The following is a 14,727-nucleotide window of genomic DNA, read 5'->3' on the forward strand; positions in this document are numbered from 1 at the left end:
TATGTGTGTGTGTGTGTGGCCCAGATAAACCCTATGTTATGTGGACAAAATGACCTCACAAAGATGGCAATATCCAAAATCCTTGATCTTGTGAGCACATTTTGGTCCCTATTAGGAAAATAGCTTAATGATACAAAGTGATGTATTTTGAAAATGTAAAAATGCAGAAAGTTTTGTGATGGGTAAGTTTAGGGGTAGGGTTAGTGTAGACTAGAGAGTAAGAAGATCCAGATCCAGATGAAAACACAACGTGTGTGTGTGTGTGCATGTGTGTGCATGTGTGTGTGTGAATTAAATTAATGTACAGTATAACGCATAAATTGTATTTAGCCCTTAGCTGAACCCTTTGCGACTCGGAAAAACATCTATTTAGCAGGGCAACCATCTGCTCACATGCCACAAATCTTTTATAAGAATTCCGTCTCAGTGAGCAAATGATAATTTGCGATTCAAACTGCTACAACGTTACTAGAGATTTAGATATGAGATGTATTAGAACAACTGCTTTGGAAAATAGGCTATATTAGCATAACACAATGAACATGTTTTGTGATGGAGTCGGCCTATAAATGCATTCAAAGCCACAGTGACCGTCACATCGGTCTTGCAAATCTGCGAAATAGCCATTGTGTTATTTAAATGACACAATACAGCTTTAACATCCACAGTTCAGACCGCCAATGAGTGTGTTCAAGGTGCAAAGGAACCTTTGAAACATTAATGTACAGATTTTTCACTGGTATAGTTGGGTGAAAAGCCTATGGCATACTGAATAAGAGCAGATCAAATAAAACATTTAGGAGAACCCAAAGTTCAACCTCACTAAAACACAAAGCAGGAAAGTGCATCAGTCTGGTGTTCAATTTAAAGTGATAGAAGTCATGGGCTCTGCAGTAGCTCATGAATTTTTAAAGGATCGATATCTCCCCATACAGATGCGCAGTCCTCCTTGATTTCGTATTTTTGAATGGTTCGTCCCAGTTTGCCAAATCTAGATTAAGATTTGAAATATCAGATGCAAGCAGTGTGCCACTTTCAGGCGGATAATTAAAATTTTGTGACGTGATTCACGTGAATGTAATAAATTCAAATCTCTGAATCGAAGACAGCTGTCTCAAAGAGTTATATTGACTTTTAATGGAACATGCAAAGAATACAAGGTTATTCATATATGACATGTTTAAAGTAGTGCTAATACATTCCAGTATTATTAATTTTGTCACGAGCTGAGGTTAATGGCATTCATGTCCACCGGATTTGTTTATAACAGTTTGCTTGCTTGGACATTGTGTGGAAACTTGGCAAATGCGACGACCAGACGTGATGGCTGGAAATCTCAGATAGGCATGTGGCATGGAACATTCACACAAACATAACGCAGAATCACTAATTCTGTCGGTTTCCCAGGTATATGTGAAATGAATCTGAGATTAAACTGGACCAGAGGACAAGCATGACAGGAAGGAGGGGGTCCGCAATTTCCCCTGCAGTCATTACCTCCGGGAAATCGGAATGTAAATACATGGTACTGCCACTCAAGATTGCTGGGAAAATTAAAGTATGTCATAAACACTGATAGAGAGACTGATTGTGTGTGTATTTTCTTTTTTTGGGGGGGTGTGGGCCTGTGTTTATGTCGACTGTTTGGGATTGCATTGCACCAGCATTCTCTCTCCGAAGGGCAGAACATGACTATAAACAATAAAAAAAACAATCAAAATTCCTTGAAGTGACCGTCACATGTTCCCTTCGCTAACGGACCTGTTGGAAGGGCTCTTTGTGAAGGGGTTCACATAACGTTTGGAACAAATGTCCCCTTCGCGAAGGGTGCAAAAAAGCAGTTTGGAATTCGCCTATAAAGTAGGGATATATTGCATGTTGTTACAGGGCTCTAAAGAATACTTCATTCTGATTGGTCAATCAATGCATTCTGTGGCTGCATATCAGTCCGCTCCAGTATAATGAAATCGGACCTTATTCACAGCAGCGCCATCTTTGATTTGAAAATGAGGCGGTGAGGGATATACCTACATGCATCTCTCGTTGTACTGTTATTTAATGTGTTTTTGGATTGTTCTGCTGATGAAACACAGCAAACATATCTTTTCAAGAAATTTCAGTTGACAAAAAACTCCCAACAAAGCTGTGGAAAAGATTGCTAAGTGCTTTTTGTGCCATTGAAAACACGTCTATCCCTCAGCCTCGCTTTCATACCTGTCATGGCTGTTCTCAATAAGGTCCATGGTTTATTTTCATGTCTTCTACTGTGTTTGACAGCAACCTCAGAAGACTTTCGTATTAGGCTAGGCATAATGTTGCAGTAGGTTATTTGTCTTGTTTGCAAGCCGGTTTCTATGCTGTAGAATATTTTTTCTTCATAGGCTGCTATAACATTATAAAGTTATTAATATATCTTTCTTTATACACCTAAATTCTAAAATGATGTCAACTCAAATCAATATATTATTATTTTGCGAGTAGCCGTGTGAGCAGGATACAGTCAGGTAGTTTTCACAATATAATTTCCTTAAGCAGCAGCAAGAAACTTTTTCTCGTCAAAATAACCTTTCAACAACAATGGAAGATTAATAAGCAAATTGTCAATTACTAACAAGAACATTTCTTTTTGTTGTAGACTTTGAAACCCGAGGGAGCTGTTTAAATTCAGACCTGGAATTTCCTGAGGGCGAGTGAAGCAATTACAGCGCGTTGTATATCTGCATCTTGCCGAGTGACCCCCCAACTCCACACGGTCATTATTTCCATATCGCGTTGCTCTCACGCCCACTGAGAGAGGGAGCAGAGAGCTCATCCGGTGCATTGAGGGTCCAGGTCCTCATCTGCGCTCTGTACAGCATCAGCACCCGCCGCTGCGTGAGAAACAAACCGAGTCGCATCCCCGCGGAGAGCAGCACCGCGTGCGCTTCATTCAATCTGGAGCGTCAGATGGTGCAAGATGCGCCGCTTCTTTGTCCTCCTTTACACCCGGACTGAGCAAGTTAACGCTGGAAGGGACCAATAGTAGTTGAGGGACCCGAGAAAACACGTTTCAGCTGCGCTGAAAGGCTCTTGCAGGACGCGCGCTTGGATTATTGTCCTCATATCATCATTCCCGTGGATTTCCTGCTGGAGAAGTAAACAAGAGCGTCGCGGCTCCCAGAGAAAGAAAACAAGTCATTGCTGTTTAAAAATGTGTTAATTCGTTTTCTTTCTCGCGAGGGAGGAGCAATGAGAGCGTAAACAACACTGGGTGGCTTTGTTTCTCAGACACGGACCCGTTGGAAGATCACATTGACATGTCTTTCAGTGCTGGGTTTGGAGATACCGTTATTTCTCCACTAACTTAGGGAAGTGTGTTCCGTATCTCTTTGACTTTGCTTTACACCCCAATTCTACTTTTCTGACAAACACATGCAGTTTTCTTCATATCTAATTCCTACATGGTGGAGCGCTCGGGATGCTTTCATCAGAAGGGCGTATTTGATTCGCGTCTATCGCCTTTGGAGTGAAGAAAGACCCCTTTAAACCCATTGCCTGGGCATCATTTTGTGGAGTTACAGCGACCCACGTGGAAACACGGACTCGAAGGAGGGCAAGATGGGCTGTTGCAGTGGAAGATGCACGCTGGCATTTATATGTGGCATGCAATTGGTAAGTGATAATGCTTAAGTCATTTCTACCTGCGGTGATGGTGATATTATGGATTTGAACCTACAACCTTTCAGATGACCAGCCAAGATCTTTCATTACGAATTACTAAATTAAAGCATCACTTTCTAATAAAAACAGGTGAATTGGTGAATCGGGACAGTCTGAAAGTTCATAGAGGGTTTGAACCTACAACCTTTCGAATTACTCGCCAAGTGTGCCTTATTTAATGTGATTTTATAGAGTTGTCAGTTGTAATTGTGCAAAAACGGTAGTGATCCCGAGAACTCAAGAACCCAAGTGTCCACCTGACAAGCGGTCAGTGATACGGCACTAAGATGTATGTGGCAATGGGTAATCTTGGAAATAATGTAGGGCTATATGTGGAAACCCTGCCTCATTGTATTACACCGGAGGGATGATGGTGCTCATGAAGGCAGGGCTTGTGTCATTAGCCTGGGGCCACTATCATTTATGCTTATCTTCCCACTACCACGGGTCCTGACAGCCAATTAGGAGTTTTGAGTTTAAGATGCTAAGCCAAGTCTCATTGACCGACTAAAGCAGAAAACGATTACTTATTGCTTCTGCTAGAGCTTTTTTTTTTACGGTTATAATTCTACATTTAATGTTTTCCAGTCCCATTTTAAAAGATGATTTCAGTCTGGTGTTTGTACAGCAACATTGCGCCCTGTAAGAATTCTCGGAGCTGAGTAATTTTACTCTTCCCAGACTATCTGTATGACACCTTTTGAATCACTCTTTCAGTTACAGTAATGGATAGTGGCCAGCGACTGTCTCGGCATGCCAACCAGCTGGCATGGTGAATCAGACGTGCGTGATAGATCACATGACAACTGGCAAGCACGACTACACTAATCCAAATGGACGTTTGTAGGTTAATGTATCACATAGGTCATTAACCCGAAGAATCAGCTGTAGTGGGTGATGTCACCACCTGGTGTCTATTAATCAGACCTTACTCAGTGTTCATGACTAGAAGAGCGGGATGATGTCATAAGCATACAATTTGAGTGGGGTGATGTCATAGGCGAGCAAGTTTCTCTTTTTCTGTGCTGATTGATGTAAAACTTTTTTGTATTGGCGCACTGATCTAAGCTCTCTTTTGTCCTCTTTTCTTTTCTTTTTCTCTGATCTTTTCCTATCCCCTTTTCCCCATGTTTGCTACTATTCTGCGAGAGAGTTCATTCTGAGCACAACTGGGATGCCCTCAATTGGAAGGTTTTGAAACACATTGTTGTATTGCAATGTTTTGTATTTGTTCCTCTTGTCCAACTCCGTAAGTAGGGGAGACCGGGAGCAAGTAAATTGACTTGATGTTCTCTCAATTCAAGAGAAAAAGAAGGGCGATTTTATGGGGGAAAAGCCTTTTAACTCTGCTGCTGGTGCAGCTACATATTGTTTAATCATGATGGTCTATAGGGCAACTGCCACAGTAGTTATACATTTTCTTATATGTGACCCTGGACCACAAAACCAGTCATAATAATACAGTTTCATAATTTGAAAGCTGAATAGATAATCTTTCCATTGATGTATGGTTTGTTAGGATTGGACAATATTTGGCCTGAAAATCTGGAATCTGAGAGTGCAAACAAATCTAAATATTGAGAAAATCGCCTTTTAAAGTTGTCCAAATGAAGTCCTTAACAATGCATATTACTACTACTAATAATACATGTTTGATATATTTATGGTAGGAAATTTGCTAAATATCTTAATGGATAATTTCGATAATTTTGACCCATACAATGTATTGTTGGCTATTGCCACAAATATACCCGTGCGACTTGTGACTGGTTTTGTGGTCCAGGGTCACATATATGAACATTGTTTCAGAATGCATTGATATCAACTTCACAATATATGTTATTTAAAACGTTTTCAGATAATGTTGGTTTCTCTAAGAGCATTTTCACACCTACCTTGTTTGGTCTGGATTTTCAGTTTGGTCCGAATCAAAATTACAGGTGTGAAACCTCCCCCGTACCACGGTCCGGACCAAACAGACGAAATTTGGTCCGACGAAAAGAGGTACTCTCTGTCCGGATCAAACTGAACAAAGGTTCAATTCGTTTCTAGTGTGAAAGCATTTTCTGTATGGTTCGGACTTTCAGACCATTTACAGGAAGTTCCTGTTTATGTTTAAATATTATAATGTTATTTTTAAATTTAATCTAGGCTACATTGACATGATTATGAAAAGTTAAAAGATGCGCAATATGTCAGAAGACAGAAGGTCAGAAATTACTTTGAAATTTTGTATGATTTTGCTTAGAAAGCCTTTGTTTAATGTGAATTTTGTTTCGTATAAATTGTATCTTAATTTTAATCAACGTTTAATCAGATAATTGCCTGGATTTAATAAATAAGAAGCAAATAGTCTATAGCAGACAATAATCGCGGGAGCGATCACATGCTTTACACATGAACTGTAGTGCGTCTCAAATAAACCGAAACTCAGTAGCTACTTGTCTCACAAAAATGAGAAATATGTGTATATAAATCTTGAAATGTCCACTTTTAAACATAACGAAAAGAAAATAGTCAAGCAATGCGCACTGTTCAATAGTGGCAACGATATGCGTCCGTTCTTGTCATTCTTGTCAAAGACGCTGACGTCAGACGCACGTCCATTTACAAACCAATCAATGTCCAGATGCAGCCCACATAGATGATGACGAGTGGACGCAAGTGTGTCATGTAAAGTTCTTTAGTGCGCTTGCATAATTGCAATGTGAAACCAAACCAAAACTAACTGAATGTTTAAAATGTATCAAAACATGAACCTCGATTCGGACCTTGGGGCGGACTTTCAGGTGTGAAAACGCCCTTAGACTTCACGGCTAGCATTAAAGGGATAGTTCACCCAAAAATGAAAATTCTGTCTTCATTTACTCACCCTCAAGTTGTTCTAAACCTGTGTGAGTTTCTTTGTTCTGCTGAACACAAAAGAAGATATTTAGAAGAATGTTTGTAACCAAGCAGATAGAGCAACCATTGACTACTGTAGTAGGGAACAAAATACTATGGTAGTCAATGGTTGCTCTCTCTGCTTTGTTACAAACATGCTTCTAAATATCTTCTTTTGTGAAAAGAAGTAGCATAAAAAAGATGCTAAAAAGGCTGAAATTGTATAAATATAATATAAGTATGGTCTTATGTGAGAGATACTGGGTTGATATCATTTGTGTGACAATTTCCGCCAACAACTGGGTTTTTTTTTTTTTTTTTTTTTACTAAAAGCCAGCATGTGGACCAGCATGTAGTGTCAGAGTTATGAAGAAAAAAAGCTCTCTTTTCTTCAATAGGAGTGGCTGTAGAAAACACATAATGCACCCAGCTCTGCTAAATTACCAGGCAGACCCGTTTTTATTGCCTAAGGCAATAATAGAGATAAAATGTCCATAGTATATGAGAGTATTCTCTCTGGTGGTTTTTGTGTCTGGCATGTATAAATGCCTGTGGTCTAACAATCTGGCCTGGAGGCCCAACATTCTGACATGGATGCAACGAAAGGAATATTGTATACTCAAGGGGATGTGTTCATAGAGATTGCTCAAAGATGCAAGGAAGGACATCTGGTAAAATAGTTTGACTTTATTATGGCTGATAAAGAACTTGATAACGTTTTCAAATTGCCCTCTTAGCTTCAAGCCTCCAACAGCCGCCCTATGATGCATATTGTATACTAAGATGAATACAGCTGGTGAAATCCGGCAGTTCCAGTTGGCTGCCCGCAAGGGAACTTCTGGGAATCAGGCGTGCACAAGTTTTTTACCGGTCAATCAGGAAGATTTGTTTTAGCAGATTGCTGCTGATGTTGCAGGTCTTATGGTAGGGGTGGGCGATATTAGCCTGGTCCAACCAGACTCTCGTACATTTCATTTGTACAGAGAGTCTGGCCACTCTCCATTGACAAGCGTTAAAGGGATAGTTCACCCAAAAATGTTCTTTGTTCTGCTGAACACAAAAGAAGATATTTTGAAGAATGTTTGTAACCGAGCAGATAGAGCAACCATTGACTACCATAGTAGGGACAAAGAAACTCATACAGGTTTGGAACAACTTGAGGGTGAGTAAATGACAGAATTTTCATTTTTTGGGTGAACTATCCATTTAACTTCCTTGAAGGCGGGTACTCTGTTGAAGTTTAAAACTATTGGATGTGCTCAGAGCCACTCTGGATCTGCCATAACCAATCGCTAACGTTTGGTCGTGACGTATGTCATTCGCCGTTCGCCTCTGTTTCTCACATGGAAGCCCGTAAAAATAAATTTGCCCGCCACCTCAGTGATAAAACCTAAAACTTGTGCATTCGGATGGTGATATATTCATGGTGGAGGGGCGAGTTTTGTGATCGGGAACGCTCTGCTCACGTGGTCAATAACATGATTGTATGCTGTAAATAAAATGTCATATGCTTGGTATGATAAGAATAAATGCTGTGGTGTATATGAATATAGAATAAATGTAAATAACGGCCCATTTCAAATTTTTATGTGCTTTTCTTCGTTTTATTTTTTGAGCGGTGATGAAATATATTGCTCTTGTAAATACTTGCCTGCATTTCAAGAAATAAAAGTCTAGATCAGATCTAGATTAAAATGCATCCAAATTACTGCGAAGCGCAACCGCACGGTGCTCCGCAGTGGTCAATGATGTGGATTAAATGACCACACGACCTTGGTGTTTGTCTAAAAACAGTATGTAATTCGGCCGGGGATTTTTAAGCGGGTGGTGGACGGCAATAAAATCACTGACTAGACAATAAAATCACTGTAATTGTTTCTCCCCACGAGAAACAATTACCGTCCAAATGGGCTTTAGCCAACTCCTTCACCACTAACAGAGCGAGCTGGAAAATCAAACTTTTCCCAAACCGCATGGGGAGGAGGGCCACAACATCATGGACACCAACTCTCAGCAAAGATTGTTCTTGCTCCGGCTTTAATTTCTGGATATTTGGCAGCGGTGCCACAATGGAATGAATGGCTTCGCTCGTATCTTTCTCCGCCGCCATTACTGAACTACAACTCAAACTAGCGGATGACATCAACGTCATCGTTCTCAGCCACTCCCTCTGTTCGCTGATTGGACCAGTTAAAATTTGGTCGGAGAAAACCAGAGAATATATCGCAATCCCAGACGGAGTACTGAAGAAAAATGAAAATTGAGCGGAAGTAGGTAGGGGGGCGGAGCCAGGCTAGGGCGATATGACCATTGACCAAAATTTTAAATCACGATGTGAGTAATTTTATTTAATGATAACGATATATGTCACACTATTGTTTTTTTTTCTCTCATATAATTGAAATTTCATAATTCTTGCCTCCAATTTCAATATAACACATTTTTACTATGCTATACTTATACAAAATATTCAATAAATCGAGGTTTTTATTTTTGGTCAAATCGTTACAGCCCTAGCAGGGCTCCAGAGTGCGACTAAAATTTGAAAGTGTGCGACTGAATTTTACATCCAGTCGCACATGTGCGACCAGTAAATTTGCCTGCTGTCGGTACTGGAGAAATTAAGAAAATACACTTACTAATTATAATTCATAGACGTTATGTCTGGCAAATTCTATCTTTGCCAGCCGTTTCTATATGAGATCATATTAAACCATTTGTCCGTGATGCATTTTTGCCATTCGCAATCCAGAAGAGAGAGAAAGCGAACGAGCTACAGCGAACACAACACCACAGTCAGCTTAATGAGGGACGATGGCCAAGAACTAAACAAAAGTTTAGTCTGCTTAAACTTTAGGGATGTGCTGTGATATTAATCTAATTTTATTTTCGATTTTGGCTTCCAAGAATTATACAAAGATGGTATGAGGTAAAACTATTCCGTGTTCAGTGTTCAGTGCCGTGTTCAGTCGAGCGTGACATCCTTCCCTTCACAGCCTTGCGCTGTCATTTCTCCTTAAACCTAAACTAAACGTCAGAATCAGTGATTGTTGTAAACTGCAGTCTCTACTGTTGCTAAACTGCGGGATGTGTTTGATAATAAAGAGCTATTAAATGCACAATAATCCGCGCAAGAGACGCTGTTTCCAACTTCAAGGCGGCTTATGTGTGTGTGCTGCGAAATGGACCGACTTGCACTTAATATTCACACGAAGCCTACACCATCAAATAAACAACAAATAGCCGGTGTCAAAATGACCGGATTGGAGAGTAGTTATTTTAACAGTTTATATCTTAAATGTGCGTAAATAGTTTGGAGAAATAGGAGAATATGATATTTTTAGTTCTGCTTTCGGTCTTAAAGGGGCAGCGTCTAATAAACCTGCTGACGATTGAGCCATTAATTCGAATCGAACAAAAGGCAAATAGAAAATATTCACATATCTTGAATTAATAACTTTAGCTTTTATAAGCATTAATCTATCAATTTATACAGTGAAAACTATGCAGTGTTATTTTACATTTCATTACTTTATAAGATTTCTTTGTAGGTTTGTTCTTTACTGTAATATTAATGTTAGCAGACCTTCCGAATACCTGCACACTGGAACCATTTACAAATAGATGTTTTATATTTTTGTTCAAACTTTGCGGTTTCTTTTGCTCTAGATAATTTACTTTTCAGATTATAAAGCCATGTTAATTATGTTCTTAATTATGTTTTTTTTTTAATAAAAAAAAAAAAATAAAGTATAATAAAAAGAACCGGTAAGAATACTGTTAAAGTACCGGATCGAGAAGCAGTATCGGTAAGAGTAGTAATACCATTAAAACCTTAACGATACCGATCCCTAATACAGTGGAAATTAGTAGATTTGGTTAGCATGTTGATTTACGGTGTGCGCCCCCAAAATTTCTGGTTGTGCCCCTAAAATTTTCAGTTGGGGGCCACTGTGCTCCTAGTGAAAAAAGTTAGTCTGGAGCCCTGCCTAGTATTACCCCACTCTAGAATTTTTTTGAAGCTGGTACGTGTTAAATGTTATCATTAAATGTCATCACACCGCTTTTACTGCCTCATCATGCTTGTAATTTTGCTCTTGTAAACTATTCTAGCTCAAATGTTCTGGGAAAATGTTTTTAGATAGCAACTGAAAGAGTTGTCGGAAGCTTAGTGATGGTGATGTTTAAGATCGTGGGACTGTGGTGTAGTTCATTTATAGCTTACCTTTAGCCTTTTACTTTTGGCGACTGCTTTTAGGCTTCAGAATTCATAAAAGTTGTCTTCGTCTGTGATAATTATCTTGATGGACTAAACGTGCAAGTATCATAAACCTTTGTAGATCACAGAGCTTGTTTTTTGCGATAACCCAAAAGCCTATGGGAAAATCCTTGAGGATGTTTTTTGTCGAGGCGACCAGTGCGATGCTAACTGTCGATTGGCTTACAAAGTGATGTCTTACCTGCACCATTCTATAACAGCTATTACTAAAACATAAATTAGACTAGGCCTGTCGCGATTGGTCGATACAATTAGGGGTGCACCCATCCAACTTTTTCAGTCCAGATAACGATGCCTGGGCTTTGTGTATCTGTCGATACCCGATACCGATCCGATACTATTGTTGAATTAATAATAAACTGTATATCTTCCACCTTATACCTTCCTTGAAGAGACTAAAGGCACCAGACTTTACTAACTAAACATAACTAAGACAAAATAACAGATGTATGTAAAGTGTTGAATTCATATTTATTTAAAAAACAATTGTGCATTCAAATCTAAAATAGTATGTAATCAAACTTCTTTAAATAAATAAAATGTAGCAGTGGGTAGGGCTGTGCAATTAATCGGATTTCGATTTCGATTTCGATTTTGCCTCCCAACGATCACCAAAATAGTACAATCGAGAAAAAACGATTATTTTGCCTTGCGTTCTGAATGAAACGCGCATGCGCTCATCCGCCCCTCCCGAAGCCACAAACTTTCTCAGATCGGGAGTCTCGTGTGCATATCATCCGCTGGAATTTAAAAACTCGGCGCGAGTAAAGATGGCAGAAGGAGGGCAAGTTACAGCAGCGTTTGGTGAGCAAAAAAGGCAAAACCAACTCCGTTGTCTGGGAGCAGTTTGGCTTCGAGGAATCAGACGACGAGCAGAAACATGCTACGTGCAAGATTTGCTACATGGTAGTGGCTGCAACGCAAAGGAACACCACGAATTTGTTTAACCACTTGAAAATTAAACAGAGTGACCTATGACAATCTAATAAAGAAACAAAAACTGACGAGAGCAGGGGTGCCGTGTAAACGTCCTTTTTTCCCCTCATATTTTTCAAATAATTCTCTCTTTGTAAACTTTGTTCAATGCATGCGAGTGCTGCCGTATGTTTGAATATGACCAGTCGTTTTCACCGTCATCACCCGGGTTTAGTGCCAGAAGACGCGAATGAGAAGCCGCGCGCGCTGTGAGGAAATGTATCTCTGTGCGCTCATCCGAGAGCGCGCACACGTCTCACAGCGCGCAAATATTGAGTTCTCTTTCAAGTCTTGCTCTTGAACGGACAAACTCACACAAAACGTATGTCAACATGTCCATCTTGATGAGTATCCTAGCAGACATAGTCTGTATATGCCTTAAGTGAACTTTATACAGTCGATAAAGACGACGCATATCCGATCCGGATTGAATAGCTTTTGTAAGTTTAATAGGATTCATCTTTAATTTATGCACTCAAATATGCAATGTTATTTTACATTTGAGACATTTCTGTACCTGAAAACTAATGTTAGACGTACCTGAAAAGCATATCTAGCCGAACCATATTGTTGATCTTATTTATTTGTGATTATCATTTTTACGTGAATACTTTGATTTGAATATATATGTTATATTATTTATTTTAATAGTTCAAAAAGTACAACAAATGTTACAATTTCAATTGAATTGTTGAAAGGTGTATTTTTAATAAATACAACACATTCCCAAAGTCATGTGAAATAATCGTGTTACATAATCGTGATTTCAATATTGACCAAAATAATCGTGATTATGATTTTTTCCATAATCGAGCAGCCCTAGCAGTGGGAACAAAAAACAGTGGATTGGTCAAACATACAATAGTAATCTGACAGTTACCAAAAAATTTTTACACTACAGATAATTGTTTTGGTATATAATCATATCAATATTAAAAAGTAGCATTAAAAATGAACAAATAGCCTAATTTTCTGCCATATGCAATTTAATAAAAATTATCAGCTAGCTAATAACAACTTTGTTCTGTTTCACCTCACTCCAGTCTAAATGATTGTAGGCTGTTTATTTTACTACACATTGTCAACAGAAATAAGCTGAAATACTGTAAAATAATTCTTACTACCCACTCTTGCTAAATTGGGTAAGCACACTTGTGTTCTCATTTCAGATGCGTTCTGAGTAAATTAATAAACTGATTCGTGAGTCAGTGTTGGACAGATCAGTTGTTCTAACCAGTCGTTAAAATGATTCAGTTCAAAGGAGTCATTAGGTCACGAATCGGACATTTGCAGACGCGTTGTGTGCGAATCCCGTCTGTTAGAACATTGCGAAAGATGTCAACACACAGAAAACACTTCATAACTGAATATAATTTGTTTCCCGTTTATTGAAAGTATGCTTTATGTCAGCTGGTCAGAGAAGAGTCAACGTTTTTTGAGCGCAATTCACACCCAGCGGTAATTCAAGGACAAAATTGTCCGAATGTGTCACGTGCAACATGGTTTCGGTCTTCCGACCTTTTGATTTGGATTAATATGTGAAATATGAGAAAGAGCTAACAGCTAACACTGATTATTTTGAAGACCCAGAGAGTGTGCGCGGGGGAGGAGCTCTCTGATCGTTTTCTCTGTCACTTAGTCACAAGTGCAGCATCTATTCTACATCACTCGTAAATCACAATAACTCATCAAATTAGGCTTTGGAAATTTTTTTGAGACTATAATTTTTTTAAAATTTTCAATGCAGGAAAAACCCTGACTTTGCAGTAATACCACCTCCCCTCGAAACATTTAAGTTACTTTGCAGACATTGCAAACAGCCGACGAAATAGTTGGCGTGGCAAGCGTGAAATATCTCCTCCACACAGCCGACTCTCTGGCTTGCTCCATGTTGCTTCTAGCATGCGACACACATGAAGCTAACGAATGACGTAGGTTCTGCTGCGATGAAAAAAAAACAAACCACCTGGATCGGCTTGTGGATCTGTTAATTTTTCCGATCCCCGATCCAGCTATTTTGTCAGTATCGCGGCCGATATCGGCCCTAGATACAATCGACTACGTCGACGCTGTAAATTAGTCAACGTCAATATTGTTAGTCGACTTGGTAAGTTGGGTACGATATGAAATTGTATTAGTACTGGTACTTTAAAAAATGACAGCACTCTAATAAGAGCTGTATTTCTTAATCTGCGTCAATGTGTGACAGCAGAAGTGAGGACGTGTGTGTGAGCTCTGCTTCCACCGTTCACTAAACAATGGAAGCAGAGCAGTCAAATATATACGCGCAGCTCAGGAAAAAGAACGCAACAGAAGTGCGCCGCAGCCGGAGACGTGCTCGCACGCTGCCAGACTCTGACCTGAAGCACGCGCAGCCGGCGTTCACTCAGACAGATCGCGACGCCAGTTTCGCGGATTATTGGGTTTTAATGGTAAAAAAATCTGTAAAAATGCACGTCCTGGCGAGAATTCTGGTAAACGCAGTCGGATATGTCTTTAGTGAACGTATACAGAGTTGAATGAGAAGTCGGATGTGTTACAATGAATTTGGTCCGTGCAGCTCTTAAAGGGGCGGATCTAATATTCTGTGTGAAGCAGGGCAGGAACATGCCGGCCAAGTGAGTTTTTAGTGTTTTTTAACCCTAAAACAATGAATAGTAAGTTCTGTCATATTATTCAATTACTTTTACAGTTTTTTTGCCATGGTATGGATTCAGTATCGGTATTGAGGTATTTTAGTCTGGTACCGTATCGAAGTCATAATTTTGGTATCATGACAACACTATTATATATAAACAGTATTTGCTGATATTCTTTTTTTATATGTTGGTTTACAAATTTGTACCTTTTTACATTTTTACTCTTTTAGTTTTACATTTTGTCAAGGGCTT

At 39.3% G+C, this 14,727-nt stretch overlaps 1 protein-coding gene across 2 annotated transcripts in view; it reads left to right on the forward strand.

Annotated features, from left to right (window-relative positions):
* Positions 1 to 2,635: 2,635 nt before the first annotated feature.
* The window catches only part of nkain2 (sodium/potassium transporting ATPase interacting 2), a gene marked incomplete at its 3' end in the record, with an annotated part of 246,288 nt that continues 234,196 nt past the window's right edge, over positions 2,636 to 14,727 (forward strand). The window contains exon 1 of one of the 2 annotated variants that reach the window (XM_079830960.1): positions 2,636 to 3,651. In XM_079830960.1, the coding sequence (XP_079687086.1) occupies positions 3,598 to 3,651 (54 nt within the window). In that variant the 5' untranslated portion in view covers positions 2,636 to 3,597. The remainder of the gene's footprint in view (positions 3,652 to 14,727) is intronic. The other variant, XM_079830961.1, reaches the window with a different exon arrangement.

This window comes from Gobio gobio (assembly GCF_949357685.1).
Source record: "Gobio gobio genome assembly, chromosome: 12".
NCBI lineage: Eukaryota > Metazoa > Chordata > Actinopteri > Cypriniformes > Gobionidae > Gobio > Gobio gobio.